The 15,917-nt window shown below is 34.9% G+C and overlaps 2 protein-coding genes across 3 annotated transcripts; one reads left to right on the top strand and one right to left on the bottom strand.

Annotated features, from left to right (window-relative positions):
- Positions 1-11,068: 11,068 nt before the first annotated feature.
- LOC133805303 (probable E3 ubiquitin-protein ligase ARI8) lies at positions 11,069-13,254 on the top strand. The gene has a single exon (XM_062243440.1). The coding sequence runs from the start codon at positions 11,347-11,349 to the stop codon at positions 12,982-12,984; it is 1,638 nt and encodes a 545-aa protein (XP_062099424.1). The 5' UTR covers positions 11,069-11,346; the 3' UTR covers positions 12,985-13,254.
- A 64-nt stretch (positions 13,255-13,318) lies between these two features.
- Positions 13,319-15,917, bottom strand: LOC133805304 (mediator of RNA polymerase II transcription subunit 18-like). 2 transcript variants are annotated; one of them, XM_062243441.1, is made up of 5 exons: positions 14,977-15,917; positions 14,749-14,848; positions 14,453-14,510; positions 14,008-14,364; positions 13,319-13,599 (listed from the first exon to the last, which is right to left on the bottom strand). In XM_062243441.1, the coding sequence occupies exons 1-5, from the start codon at positions 15,034-15,036 to the stop codon at positions 13,497-13,499; spliced, it is 678 nt and encodes a 225-aa protein (XP_062099425.1). In that variant the 5' UTR covers positions 15,037-15,917; the 3' UTR covers positions 13,319-13,496. The 2 variants fall into 2 exon arrangements, with proteins under 2 accessions (XP_062099425.1, XP_062099427.1); XM_062243443.1 differs by having other exon boundaries at positions 14,749-14,851; positions 15,588-15,917.

The following is a 15,917-nucleotide window of genomic DNA, read 5'->3' as shown; positions in this document are numbered from 1 at the left end:
TGATTGGCATATTGCCAATGCCGAGTGAACTGTGGAAGTGGTCAAATTAGAAGACTTTGTCGTCGAATCGTGTGAACACTTTGTTTTTAACGTAACTTTTACTTTCTGCTTGAAGTTTATCTTCTTTTGTGCCACCCAGCCCTGGCCAATACAAAGAACCTTCGTGTGCTTTATTCTTTGAAACTGGATGATGACAACTCTGACTGAAGACTAGGCATCTGTACGTATTATTTAGTTTCTCTTGTTTTGACCAACTCTCAACTGAGAAATAGAGAAGAGAAGGTCCGCATCAGCATTGCATTTGCCACTAGTCGTTTCGCACGTCGTTAGTACAAGGAAGGTATAGCATCAATTTTACTTTTTATTTATCCCCTAAAGATTTGCACTCATATCAATCGTGGCTGAAAATTTAAAAGAGAAAAGAAAACTTAGGGTGGATTTTCCCGAGTAACAGCTAGGATTGATACTTTGTTCGAACGAAGTTATCGATGATAATAAAAGAACATCTCAATCTGCGTACGTAAAGGAATAAAATAAGTCTACGTGGAATGCTACTTTTTCAATGCAATGTAATAAGTAAATTTGGGACGGGCGAACTAAAATAATGGAGAAAAAAAAAAGATTGGCGGCTTTTGTCATTTTGTATATGTAAAGTTAAGTTTTCTTAACGTGAAAGTTAATAGAGACTAATGTATTGCTAATTTTTTTTGTCTATATGTTGCTTTTGTGATTTTGTACGAGAGTTTAAAGTTTTCTTAATGTGAACGATAGGTTTTTTTTTTTTAATCTTATCATAAATATAGGGAAAGAATGTGGTAGGTACTCTTAAAAGGACTTACCAGTAGTTTTTTTTTCTTTTCGATATATGATGATGTATAATGTAGTTAGAGGAGATTTTCAATTTCTTACAAATTTTTACGAAATTCTGCATAATTTATAGTGTCGAAATCAGAATTCAAACAACTATTTTGGTTTTTATACGCGAGTGCATCAGATTGTTTGAATCCTAATTTTGACACCTTAAATAATCCAGAATTTCTTGAAAATAATTTATGGGATGTTCTCTATCATATACAAAAAATAGGATTAAAACTTATTCATATGCTTAAAATAGAAAAAAAGACTTAAGGATATGTTATTTAAACATAGAAATCTCAATAAATATTATCATGGAAAGATGAAACAAAAAATAAAAATAACTAAGTAAGCTTTGAAACAATTTTCGAGGAAGAATAAAGATTTTACAAATCAAGTGTGAGGATTGACATTTCATTGTTATCATTTTATATAGAGTGAGTAAAATGTAGAATACAAATTTTGATGGATGGAAGATTATATTTTTTTAGGGAATTAGTAGCAAAAATATCTAATGTTTTGAAAGATTTGTGATTCAGTACCCAGTACCCAATATTTGTCGGTTCGTTGGTATCCATTTTAACAAGTTGATAGGGTGTACACATGTGCAATTTCCTGTCTATTTTGTAATATTTTTTAAAAATAATTTTAAAATAAAATAAAATAATTTATATTGATTTCAAATAAGGAAAAATTGAATGAAAACTAATTCAGTCATTTTAAAAATCTTAAACTTAAACATAAACAATTAAATTCATAAATAATAAAAATTAAAACAGAACTTTATTACTTAACAAATCAAATAAAATAGGTTTATTACTTAGAATCAATTAGGGTGTTCTTCATCGTTCATGGGTATTAACCCATTTTTAAAATTCATTACAAACATACTATTAGCATTTTCTTCATTATTAACCTAAATCCCATTTATATTCCCAAATTCAATTTATTGTTCATCTTCTTCAATTCATGAAACAAAATCTGCAGAAACAAATATTCTTCACCATATGGAAAAATCAAATTTCAGAATTATTCATTACAAATCCAATTCAAACTAAATTCAAAATCCAAGCTTATTTTCAATAATCATGAATACAAATAAAATCACAACCTTAATTAACCAAGAATAGAAACCTAGCAAACAAGAAATTAAAGCTATCTCAAATGTGGAATAAATACTCAACGATCAAGAAATTAAGCCCAGATCCCATACTCCAGAAGACGTCGCCCAGACCCCAGAATCCCAATGACGTCCCCAGACCTCAGACACCCGACGGCGCTGCCAAGCCCCTGCTTTCTCCCCACCGCACCAATCTATCTGAGAAGGAGATGAAGGAGGAAAGGAGGAAGTTAGAGAATGTGGTGATGATTTAGGATTGAGTGTTTTTAAAATGATTTTTTATTTTGGTTTTTTTATTAAAAAAAAATAGATTCTAATAAATCTGGCTTTTTTAAAATTCTTGTTAATGATCTTTGGATTTTAATTTAATATTTATTATAATTTTTAAATGAATTTTTATTTTTAATTATTTTTTATTAAATAAAATACATTTTTATTTTAAAATAAATTAAAATAATTTTTTATAGCATTAATGAGATGGACCAATCATAATCCAACATGTGTACACCCTTGTCAACATCTAACAACTCTATTGGAGTTAGTACTAACCTAATACAACGAAAGTAAACATTAGATACTTTTGCCATTAATACAAAATAATGAATACTAAATCACAATTTTTTAAAAATACTTAGTACTTTTACCGCTAATTCTCTTTAATATTATTATTATTTAAAAAATTGTGTTTAACATAGTTATTAGAATTTAGGAGTGCTATAACGTTGAAAAAATTATGTGCTCTTAATTTCCTTTCATATTATTTTATTTTTAACCTTTTGGCATTAATTTATGGAGAGTTTACAAAATTACTTAAGAATTAAAAAAAAAAATTAAAAATACAAAATCTGAAAAAAAAAAATAATAATAATAATAAGGAGGGGTATAATCCTAAATACAATTTCTTTTAAACAAAATTTACAAATTTGTAATAATATATATTTTTTTAATTAAAGTTTACAAATTTGTAACCATATGTTACAATTTTATAAACAACATTTACAGACTAAATAGAAAATTGTAACAAACAGGATCGAAACTATTACAAATTGTTATCTGTAATTTTATAATTTTATAAAATTCTGTATTTTTCAAATATTTTTTAATTTTACAATGCTATGTGAAATTTCATTTTTAATAATTACCAAATTAATTAAACCAGGTGAATTAATTAAGGTGCGGAATGATAATTAAATGTTGAAACAGACTTCTGATATGTCGGGATAGAATAAGAACTTGTCACAATAAAAACTGAACACAATAAAAAGACAGTGCAAAAACTATAAAGAATGCAACGAATTTTTACAAAGTTCAGAAACTCTTTCGGATAACCTACTCCTTAGGGCCATGCACAGAGAATAAAACCAATTAATAAAGATCAAAAGTACAAAAATATTGACTTAAACAAAACAAGACTACCTCTTGTGAATTGTTACAACTTTGTTGTACTTCTCTTCACTAATCTCATTTTGATTGAAACACCTAACCACTTGAACTACCTTCAATGACCAGCGAGTGCTTGCATCCTCCCGATGCAAGGCTTGTAAAAATCTTCTCATGAGGACTATAAGAATTGTGTTCAAATTACAATATGTATTCACTCATGAATGTGGTATAGACTCACCACAAAACTAAGCTCTCATTTTACTACAGGAACACGTGAATACAATGATCTTAAAGACAACCTATGAACCCTGACAAATATTACAGTTCACTCACATAACTATACACTGAGGAGTTTACTTTTTCTCAAGGCCCTAGAAGCCTATTTATAGAGGACTATTTCGTGCTCAGAAAGACTGAGAAAGAATCTCCAATAAAAGCAAGAATATTTGAAGATTTTTCTTGATTAATGAAGATTTGCCAATTTAGTTGACTCTGATCCAACAGACACGAATTTTGCGGAGACAACTAATACCTGATTCAGATCAAATTTCTCAAGATAAAAATAACAATTAATTTCTCAAAGATTGTATTTCCTATAGTTAATTATCTTGGAAAGCACGAAAATCAATAGAAAATATTCCAGAAATGAATTCGAATAAGCACAAAATATTTTCTTTATAAAACCAAGATACAAATTCCTTTTATAAACATATTGTGAGAATATCAAACTAAATAACGAATTATTTCCAAACCTTACCAAATATTCCAAAATATTAATTCTGAAAATCACAATAAAAAAGAATTTAAAATCATCTTTTAAATAAAAAGATATCTTCTGTAAAAAAATTCTTTATTACAAAAAGTTTGATTTTTTCAAAAAAGAAAACTATATTTTTTTTAATCTTTCTTTTCACAGCCTGCCATTACTACGAAATTTGTCAATAAAAAATATCACAAAATATTATTTAATCAGTTGACAAAAAGTCTCAAAGTCTAAAAAAGGCAAAATGTATTTATTTAAAGAAAAAACTTCTTATAAATAAAATAATATTTTCTCAGTGAATATCAACATATACGAATGAAATATTAACAATATGGATGAAATTTCGAGTAAAAAAATTGCCATAAACATATATGATGATTTCTAGAATATTAAGACTTAAGAAAATAAATCTGGAAACTCTCGGTTTTTCCCTCTTCCATGGCAAAGAAGAAGAAGTCGGTCAGGAAACCAGTGACTAGATCAGAGGTTCAAGGTCTGCCTTCAATCCAAAATTCTGGGTGTGAGGTTGTTTGCGAAGAGGGTCGTAGTGAGGATAATGTACAGATACGGGGTAAGCTTCTATCAGAGTACGATTTAGGAGAGAATGTTGATGATGGTGTTCAGGAAGAAGATCTAAATGGAGATGGGGTTGCTGCCACTAGCTGGGCGGACAAGGTGGAGAATGGAGATTTTCAATCTTCAGCCCAACAACATTGGAATCAATTTAATTCGGGTAATATCTCTTTCTGCGAACAGAGTTTAGAGTTTACTGATCCGTTAACTAAGGATGGTAAGAGGATAGCCCTAATTGATGAGGAGGAAGTGAGAATCCAGGCGGCTAATTGGAACACAACAGTCATCTGTATGGTTCTTGGAGCTAATCCTCTAATGACTGTGTTTGGAAAATTTATCAAGAGAGTCTGGGGTCATCTAGGGATTTCTCAAATTGCTAGGATGACTATGGGTCTAATAATGGTCAAGTTTAATGATGAGGCTACTAAAAATCATGTACTGGAGACTGGTTGTATTCACTTTGACAGAAAACATTTGATTGTTCGCCCATGGACTACGGATTTGAACGCAATTAGGTTGATTCGTTTAGTTACTTTGTGGATTCGTTTACATGATCTTGGCCTTCAATACTGGGGAAGCAAATGCCTTAGTGCCTTAGTGAGCACTATAGGTAAACCGATTATGGTCGACAAATTTACTCGGGAGAGATCTCGAGTTCAGTTTGCTAGGATCTTGGTGGAGGTTGAACTCTTAGATAATCCTCCTAGGGTTATTCACTATTTGAATGAGCAAGGTCAACTAGTGGAGCAAGGGGTTGATTATGAGTGGCTGCCTGTTAAGTGAAAAAAATGTGAGGGATATGGTCATTCAATGTCTGAGTGCCGTAAGGAGCAGAGGCAACCAATGGGGCCGAAAGCTTCTATTCCTCAACTTTCTGAAGAAAAGGACAGGGGTAAAGGCAAGCAAGGAATACCATCAAATACTAGAATGGATAAGGAGAAGCCTGTGGTTGCTGATGCTGGACAGGGGCAGTCTTTAAGCGCCAAGGAGATGCTGGTGGATGTAACTGATGTTGGGGGGTTGACATCAAAGAATAACTGGAAAACTCCTAAGAAATTAGGGTATCAAAATAAGCAAGGACAAAGAGGAAGTAATAGCAAGAATGGTCACAAAGCAGGGGTCCAAGGGAAGAAGTTGATAAATGGTTTTGGGGTCCTGCAGGATCAGACAAAGGGGAATGTTGGAGACAGGGGTATTTTACAATCTTCTAATGGATAATTGCAATATCCTTAGCTGGAATATAAGAGGCTTGAATAGCCCAAAAAAGCATGCTGCTATGTTAGATATTTGTAGCAAAAATAAAATAGGGATTGGTGCTATCTTAGAAACAAAGATGAAGGGAGAAAAAGTGCAGGACTTAATGATGAATAAGTTCAGAAACTGGGACTATTTTTCTAGTTCAGTGACTGAAGGAAGAATATTGTTAATTTGAATGAAAGGTTTTGTCAAAGTTAGTTTGATAAAGGAGGATTCTCAATTTGTTCACTGCCTGGTTAAAATGACAAGTCATAAACAGGCTTTTTACAATACTTTTGTGTATGGGAGAAACACTTTGGAGGAGAGGAAGTGTTTATGGCAAGGCATCTCTCAGCTTGTTCAGCCGAGTCATTCTTGGATGATTTTAGGCGATTTTAATGCTGTTTTTACAGCGAAGGATAGGAGTGGGGGAAAGCCAGTTTCTCAGATGGAAATGGTTGATTCTGCTCTTTGGATTGCCTCGAACCATTTGGAAGCCCTTAAGAGTACAGGTTCTTTCTTTACTTGGACTAACAATCAAGAGGGAGTGTCTAGAATATATTCCAAAATAGACCATGTTTTTATCAATGAGGTTTGGGCAGTGGACTTCCCCAATACTACTGCTGTGTATAAATGGGAAACTAGCTCCGATCACTGTTCTTGCACCATTTCTGTTTTACCAATTGAGAACTTAGGGGTTAAACCTTTTAGATTCTATAATTTTTGGACTAAGCATGCTCATTTTAAGCAGTTGGTTTTGGAGTGTTGGAAGCAGAAGATGAAGGGATCTGGTTTGAAATCCATTTTCTTGAAGACAATGAGGCTTAAGCATAAACTTAAAAGGTTCAACATGGACCAAATTGGAGATATAGGGGTTCAATTTCAAAAATCTAAGGATCAATTTCAGAATGCTTTGTATTATTCTCAACTTTATCCAAGTAATATAGTCTTTCAAGAAGAAGTTAAAACAGCAGCTGCTAACTTCAGAGTTCATGAGAAAAGCTATTACAGCTTTTTAACACAAAGGAGTAAGATAAGGTGGCTGAATCAAGGGGATATGAATACTGCGTTCTTTTTCGCCTATATGAAGAAACGTAAAGAGGATAATAGAATAGCCACGTTCATCAATGAGCAAGGTAGGGTGGTGGACAACTACTCGGAAGTTGTTTCTCATTTTCTGAATCATTTTCAGGGTATTATGGGAAGTCCTAGTTTGGTTTTCAAGGGATTAAACAGTAATATTGTGGATATGGGAGTTAAACTGAATCTAGACCAGCAGCTTCTGTTATTGAAACCGTTCACGCATAAAGAAATTCGAGATGCCATGTTTAGTATTTCTAGCATCAAATCGCCTGGTCCTGATGGTTTTGGGTCAGCGTTTTATAAGGTGATGTGGCCGGATATTGGGGATGAAATTTGTAGAGTGGTCCTCCAATTTTTTGAGACAAGTTTTATTCCAGAGGAATTGCTAAATACTTCATTGTCTTTGGTTCCTAAAGTTGATACTCCTAATAGGGCTGTGGATTTTAGACCTATTGCGTGTTGCTCAACTTTGTACAAATGTGTTTCAAAGCTACTTTGCTCTCGGTTAGCCAAAGTCCTCCCTTTTTTAGTTCACTCTAATCAGGGAGCGTTTATTCAAGGTAGATCTATAGCCCATAATGTTCTCATTTGTCAAGATATCATTAAGAATTACAGAAGATCGTCCATTTCACCACGGTGTGCAATTAAAGTCGACATAAGCAAAGCCTACGATATAATAGATTGGAGATTTATTGAGGATCTCCTAAAGGCATTATGCTTCCCTTCTAGATTCATTGGCTGGATAATGACCTGTATTTCCAAAACTTCCTATTCTTTAATTATGAATGGTAGGATTCAGGGCAGGTTCAAAGGGGAGAAGGGGCTGAGACAGGGGGATCCTATCTCCCCTCTATTATTTGCCTTAGTTATGGAGTATCTTACTCGTAGTCTCCAGTTAGCTGCGCAGAACTCAGCCTTGAGATTCCATCCTTTATGTAAGAATCTTAAGCTCATTAGCCTTTGCTTTGCTGATGACTTATTGATTATTTGTAAAGGGGTTTTGTCATCAGTTAAAATCATCAAGAGTGTGTTGGGGGAGTTTAGTTCTGTGACTGGTCTTCAGATTAATGAGAGCAAATCTCAGGTTTTTTATGGGGGAATTTCAGCTACTGACCGAGAGCTTTTATCTGCTGAGTTGAGCCTTTCTGAGGGGGTGTTCCCTTTGAAATATCTTGGAGTTCCTATGAGACCTACAAAATGGAAACATGAAGATTGTGATGTCATCATTCAAAAAATAAAAATGAGATTACACACCTAGGCTAGTAGACATCTGTCATTTGCAGGCAGAATGCAACTTATTCATTCTGTTTTGTTTGGTTTGAGGAATTATTGGATGAACATTTTTGTTCTACCTCAAAGTGTTATCAAGGAAATCGAGAGGCTCTGTCGTGGCTTTCTTTGGGGTCTCAATGGTAATAGGTGTAAGATTCATATGGCTTCTTAGGACAAAGTCTGCTTGCCTAAGGCATTTGGGGGGCTCGGTTTCAGAAATGGCCAGCGATGGAATCATGCTATATTAGCTAAGTATATTTGGGCTGTCTCTGAAAAGCATGATGTGTTGTGGGTGAAATGGATTAACTCAATTTATCCGTAAGACTCTGATTTCTGGTCCTATAGATTACCTCAGGATACCAGCTGGTATTGGAGGAAATTATGCAATCTCAGAGGTAAATTCAGTAAGGAGGATATCATTGCTGCTGGTTTAAATGGGAAGTTTAACTCTGCCAATCTATATATTCAGTCCTTGAATCATGTTCAGGTAGGATACTACAAAGCTGTATGGTGTAGATTATCCTTACCTAAGCATAGATTTCTGTTATGGCAGGTCATAAATTCTCAGTTACTGACTTATGATAATCTGTTGAGGTTCAAAGTGCCTCTTGATTCTGTCATGTGCCCAGTTTGTGGTGTTGTTGAAGAGAGCCACTCTCACTTATTCTTTGCATGTTCTTTATCAGTTAAGGTTCTGGAGCTCCTAGCTGAGTGGCTGGATATCAATTTATGGCCTTATGAATTTGACAGATGGAGAGATTGGCTTTCTAGCATAAACAATGGGTTACTATCTCACATTTATAACATGTTGTTTGCTGCTGTTGTGTACTGCATATGGAGGAATCGCAATTGCTGTATATTTGATCTTTGTTCTCGAACTGCTTCCAGTATAGCTGCTGAAGTTAAGCTTTTAATGCAGCATAGGCTTATTAGTATTAGTAAGAAGAAGTAATCTGTTCAGGAAACTTGTTTAATTGCTCAATTTACTATGTAATTGGCTAGTGTTTTGCTCTGTTTTCCCTGGTTTGGTTCGGCTATAGCTGCTGTGTTTTTGTCTGTTGAGGCTTGCTTTTGTTAGCCGGTTTTGAGCTGTTTCTGTTTGTAATTCTGGTTGTGTGATTAATGAAGTTCATCCTTTCTTCTTGATAAAAAAAAAAAAAAAAAAAAAAAATCTGGAAAAAACAAGTTGTCGCGACAAATCTTAAATGTGTCAGGACAACTGCTTTAAACTTGTCAAACAACACTTTTGGGTTATAAAATATAGGGGTATTTGCAGCATAAATACCTAATGTTTCACACTTGTTGCACTTAAATACTTAATCTTCTATTTTTACGGCAAAAATATACAATGTTCAATATATGTTAAAGATAAATACCTAATATTTTTTCTTTGTGGCAAAAATACCTATAGTTGCTAAAACGTTGCTTCTGTAAGTACCTCATCTGCTAGAGCTCTTAAATATGTTGACTAAACAGACATTTGTCTATCTGTAATCAGTCAATTTCATAATATTTTAAAAAAATATTTTAAATTAGAAAAAATGAATTAAAAATACATTCTAAATTAATTCAAATTTTAAAAAAATTTATATTTTGAGGACAAAAATACCAAAATTATGGAGTGATACATATCTGGTGAGTCAACACTCAACAACTTCAACAAAGAGGTACTGATAAAAGCAATGTTTTAGCAAATTTTGATATTTTTGCTGCAAAAAAAAATATTAGGTATTTATCTTCAACATATATTGAATATTGAGTATTTTTGCTGTAAAAATAAAAGATTATGTATTTATTTATGACAAGTGTAAAACATTGTAAAAATAAACGATTAGGTATTTATTTGTGACAAGTGTAAAACATTTGATATTTATGCTGCAAATTCCCTTATAATATATTGTCTATTTAAGATAGCAAATTTATGGTTTTACATTATGTGTAATTTTTTCCTAAATTTATTTGTTAATTAGTGCAAATAATATGGCTTGTCATGATTGTGAAAACTTGTAAGCCTAATATATTGGGCAAAAACTTGTATAGTTGTGGCCAATAATATTACTAAATTTTGAGTGAAACTAGAATTGAAAAAGAAAAGGAAAATAAAAAAAAAAAATAAACACAAATAAATAAATAATGTAGGTTGCCTTTGGTAAAACTTTTGTTTTAAAATTTTTTAAACTCAAAAATGAAAATATATTTTTGTTTTATACTTTTTGATTTTTATAAAATAAAAATGCATGCATTTTGCCGCTGGAAGAAGAAAGAGAAGAAATGGAAATAAATTTAAAATTTTTTTTAAGAGTGAGAAAATCTTGTTTTAAAAAAATTAATAAATTTTAATTCAAATTTTTAAAAATTAAAAACAGAAATAAGCTTATTACCAACACCAATTGTCATTTTACCTTCAGATTTTTTATTAAACAAATAAAAAACTGTTTATTTATATTTTACCTAACGCAATCGTAGTTCTTCACACTTGAATTAAAATTTAAAACTTGTTTCGGATTATCCTAAATTTCCTCATTAATAAGCTAAAGTGGAACGACAAGACAAGTGGTTTGGATTCTAACTGTTTATTTCCTATTTCGCACGTGTATTGTCCGCGAAGATATTCCCTTTAATTTGTTTCAAATTTATGGGAATAATAGATAACGAATTTATTTTAATTTATTCTTGTTTTCATGTAAAAAAAAAAAGTTAATATTTAAGTTGTTTTTATTAAAAAAAAAAAAAAGGAAGAAGAAGACTAAGGGATACAGCAGGACCAGGTGGTTTAAGTCAAGAGGAGCTGTGTCCGTTGTCGTCGATGAGCAACAAGTTTAGTCCCCACAGCATCACGACCGTTGATTTATTTTCTGTCCTTTAGCTAGCGGTGATGATGTATTTTATTTATTAAATTATTTTCTCTCTCAAAAATTTCTTAGGCATACTTGGTTGACTTAAGACTTTCCAATAGTGTTACTTCTTCTTCTTCTCCTTCTTCGGTCTTCATTCTTCAGTCTATAAACCTCTGGCGTCGTCTCAACGCACCTAAAACCCTAACCTTCAATCCTCTTCGATCATGGAATGTATGGAAGACTCGATCAAATCCAACGCCCTTCATATCGATGAAAACGGCATCGTCGCCGGTTCCTTCTTCGACAGGTTTGTCAAAGAAGAAGACGAAGAACAGAGCGAAGCAGGGGTAAACTATGTGATCCTCAACGAAGCTGAGATAAGGCAGCGCCAAGAAGATGATATTCTAAGGGTTTCCACTGCGCTTTCTGAGTCAAGAGCCGCCGCGATCGTCTTGCTCCGCCACTTCAACTGGAATCTCAGTAAGCTGTTCGACCATTGGTTCGACGACGAAGACCAAGTCCGAAACGTAGTTGGCCTCTATCGAACCCCGATCGTCCTTCAAATTATGTCCGATCATCCGATCGCTTGCGGAATTTGCTTTGAAATATGTAACAATATTACTAATAGTACAGTCTGGGCTTCTTGTGGTCACCCATTTTGCAGGGACTGCTATGGAGGTTACATTTCCAAGTCGATAAACGATGAAGGACCGGGATGTTTGTTTCTGAGGTGTCCTGACCCATCCTGCTCAGCCGCCGTCGGCGAGGACATGATCGGAATGTTGATCATGGACAACTCCACCAAGTTGAAGTACTCGCGGTACCTTTTGCGGTCTTATGTGGAAGACAGTTACAGGAGGAGGAAGATCAAATGGTGTCCTGCTCCAGACTGCGATTACGCCGTTGATTTTTTCGACTTCATCGGGAATTGTCGCACGGGTTTCGATGTTCATTGCCGATGCTCCTTCAATTTCTGCTGGAACTGTAACGAGGAAGCTCACCGGCCGGTGGATTGCGACACGGTGGCGAAGTGGAACATGAAGAACAAGGACGAGTCGGAGAATGCGAATTGGATTCTAGTCAATACCAAGTCTTGTCCCCAGTGCAAGCGGCTAATCGAGAAGGACCATGGATGTAACCACATGAGGTGTGCACCTCCATGCAGATATGAATTTTGTTGGCATTGTCTTGGTGAATGGTCGTCGAAATCTTTCCATTCTTGCAACAAATACTTGTCAGAGGCTGTGTCTGAAGCCGATGAGACGGAGATCAAAAGGAGAGAGGTGGTGAAGGCGTCGTTGCTTAAATACACTCATTACTATAACCGTTGGGCAGCCAATTTAAGATCGAGGCAGAAAGCTTTGGAGGCCATACGCGTAGTGCAAGCTGAATATTTGGATAGGCTTAGTTTCGTGTATGGCCAAGAGAAGCCACTTCTGAGGTTCATAACAGAGGCCTGGCAACAGATTATAAGATGCAGACGAGTGCTGCAATGGACTTATGCATACGGGTATTACTTCCCTCAGCATCAATGGGCCAAAAAGCAGTTTTTTGAGTACTTGCAGGGTGAAGCAGAGTTCAGCTTGGAGAGGCTTCATTACTGTGCTGAGAAGGAGCTAGTGAAGTATCTTGATGGTGAAGGTTCGGTTCAGGATTTCATGGACTATCGTTTGAAGCTAGCTGAACTGACCTCTGTAATTGGGAACTACTTTAAGAACTTGGTTAGAGCTTTGGAAGATGGTCTATCGGAGGTGGAGTCTAATGGGACTTACTGGTCCTGTGAGCTATGCAGCTTCATGAATTCCTTGCCTACCAAAAGATGCCAGATGTGCCACAATTTTCCAATGACCATCAACTTATAATAATCTCTTTTTGGGCAGGAGGAGCCGTTGTGGTTGTGGTTGTGGTGGTAGTGGTAGTGGTAGTGGTGCAGTGCATGGGGACTAACTTTTAAATAATTGAGAGGCCAGACTGTTTAGAGTGAATATTTATTGCTTGTGTTGCTTCTAGTTATCTCTTTTTAACTTGTTTAAAGTCGAGGAGTTGCCCATGTCTACATCGCGTATCTTTGTATGTACGTTACTAGAAGCATTATATGTATGATGATGTATCGAACTGAAGTTGAAGTTGAAGTTGGCATGTGTAATCAATTTTAGTATGATGGTACCGGAGCCTGAATGTATTTATCCAATGTGGTTCTGTATTGCAAACAATGTACTTCTAATAATTTACTTCATAGTTCAGCTATTATATATAACAACGATGAATTCTTCCTCAGCCATGGGAATCTTGATACTGATTAAAGTGACACACACTAGCCCACCTCCAAAAAAGAAAAATAAGAACAACCTTCCGAACGATTTTAAAATTTCTACTACAAAATTGTGCCCCAACCATCCGACATAAGAGATGCAGCAGCAGCGGCGGCAGTGGGAACAACCCCAGTTGAAATACCCGGTTTTGACAAATGGAGGAGCCTGAGAAACAAACACCGTAAGTGTGATTACATTGAAAAATCAAACTAAATAAAAGAAGACAAGCATAAGTATGCTTTTCCTGATCAATTTTTGCCACATCTACTTGTTGAGGTCAAGATAAGTTGGATCTTTAAACGATCAAATAACAATCTCAAGTATGAATCATATCTCGCATATATTATTTATCTTAACAACGGACACTCTGACAGCTGCGATCAGTCAATCGTGCCTTCTTTTTCTTAGGATCCACTAGGGGCTACCAATTGCTGGATGCACATGACAAGAATGAACTATTTTGGCTTGGTATTAATGTAACAAAACGTCATATGAGAATGCTAGACTCAGAAAAAAGTGATTCTAAATTCATAGCTAAAAAAGAAAAGTAAATGAAGCAAAATGAAATCTCACGGCGCTAAATATTCGCAAAATGAGGATATTGCAGCAGCAACTTCAGCATAGTTTTCAGAGGTTGCTGGGGCTGTCACTTCAACCAACTGTATTCCAGGAGTTACTGGCACAGTTTCATCAGTAGCATGTAGCTTTAGCATTTTATTAACTGATGAAACAGTGACTGTAATTTTAGTGCCTCTTTGGAAATTAAAGGCAAATCCCACTTTCAGTAGCTCATGATCCAACTTGTAGCCAAGTGCATAAAACAAACGAAGCACATTCTTGCTTGCTTTGCTTTCCACCACGGTCCTGACTAGAACTGAAATCTGATCAGCACCTGCACCCCTCATTGAACCCCCTACATTCCTAACAGTCCTAAACATTTGCACATTTTTGTGAGCTTATCTTTTGAAGAAGAAAGACAAAACAAGTTAATAAATTTTAGAAGAAATCTCAGAATTACCATGCTGGTTCGGCCTGTTCAAGGTCACATAGAAGCCTAACCTCTGAAGATACAATCCCTAAAAAATAGGATATTATCTCTGAGTCAGCAAGACATCTCCCATTTGGATGGAAAATATTAAAATAATATAAATAAAAAAAAATTGCAGTATCATGCATAAGATGTGGTAGTAATCAGTATATCTAAAAAAACGAATCTACATCCGAGTCAGGCAATTATCCTAAAATTTTTAATACGTGTATAAGACAGACAATATGCAAAATAAATAGAATAAATTTGTAAAATAACCCACTCACCAAGGTTTGGGCCACTTTTAAGGCACATCTCGTGGATTCTCAGACGTTCTCTATGAACACCACAAAGACCCTGAAGAAGAATCTCATGGGCCTCAACATGCTGCATGATGAAAAGATGGAGACATCTGTTGTTGAAGGATTCGTTTCCAGCGGAATAACAGAGATAGCAATCTAAGCTTACAATTTAAAAAATATATGCATGGGCATGGAGAAATGAGTGATGTGAACCTGTAAGCATCTCAAGCAATTACAATGGCGCTCTATCAATTCGTTATAGTATGCCATCATGTGAAAACAGAAACAGTTACAAGCAATGCCTAATTGAGTGAGGCCAAAGAGCTGAGTAAGTTAGCGTTCAAATTAATGATGACTAAAAAGGTAGGATACTAGGATAGATTATGATATCAAAACAGTACAGAAGAGGCTTCATCATAAAACTACTCCAGAAGTACAAAGACAAGCATAAAAGTACTTTCTTTCATTTTTCACTTTTTCCTCCTTGTGTAATTACATACAATAAAACCCATTAAACTTTTGTTCCTCATGCTATTCTTCCTTCTTTCTTCTGCTTCCCCTGGCTAAATATATTATATCATACGATAAAAATTAATTTAACAGTTATGGCAGGGTACCCATTAGCTACATATTCAAACAAAACAAAAATTACAAAAAATAACGGAAAAATTATTATTTATCGTCGGACAAAGAATAGATCAATCAGCATTCTCAAAGGGTTTGCCTCCAAACTTCAAATCTCGTACAAAATAAAAATAATAAAAGTCCAAATTCAACAGAATTAATGGTAGAAAACATTAAAATGGGAGAGAAGGACTTTCCTGTGTCTCTATAACTCCCTGAACCACGCATTCCATCCAAATTCTACTTTTTGTTACTTCCGTTCTCAGTTTCCTACCAAACAAACACCTTCAGAAGAAAAGATTTCCTGCAATTCGGCCTACGATAGTTTATCAGAGAAGAAATAAGAGACTGAGTTGGTGTGTGTAAGTGTCTACAACTGGAGACAACAATGGCGAGTGGAACAAGCCTGGGCAGGGAGACGGCGAAGGTGAACTGAGGAAGCTATTTGGGGGGAAGAAATGGCTTTCTCCTAACCAGGAACTGCCGTTGGGTCGGGCCCAATCTTCTAAATTTTACGGCCCAACCCAATA

This window comes from Humulus lupulus, chromosome X (assembly GCF_963169125.1).
Source record: "Humulus lupulus chromosome X, drHumLupu1.1, whole genome shotgun sequence".
Taxonomy (NCBI): Eukaryota; Viridiplantae; Streptophyta; class Magnoliopsida; order Rosales; family Cannabaceae; genus Humulus; species Humulus lupulus.
Note: the sequence above shows the minus strand (reverse complement) of the source record. Positions and strands in the feature narration are given on the sequence as shown.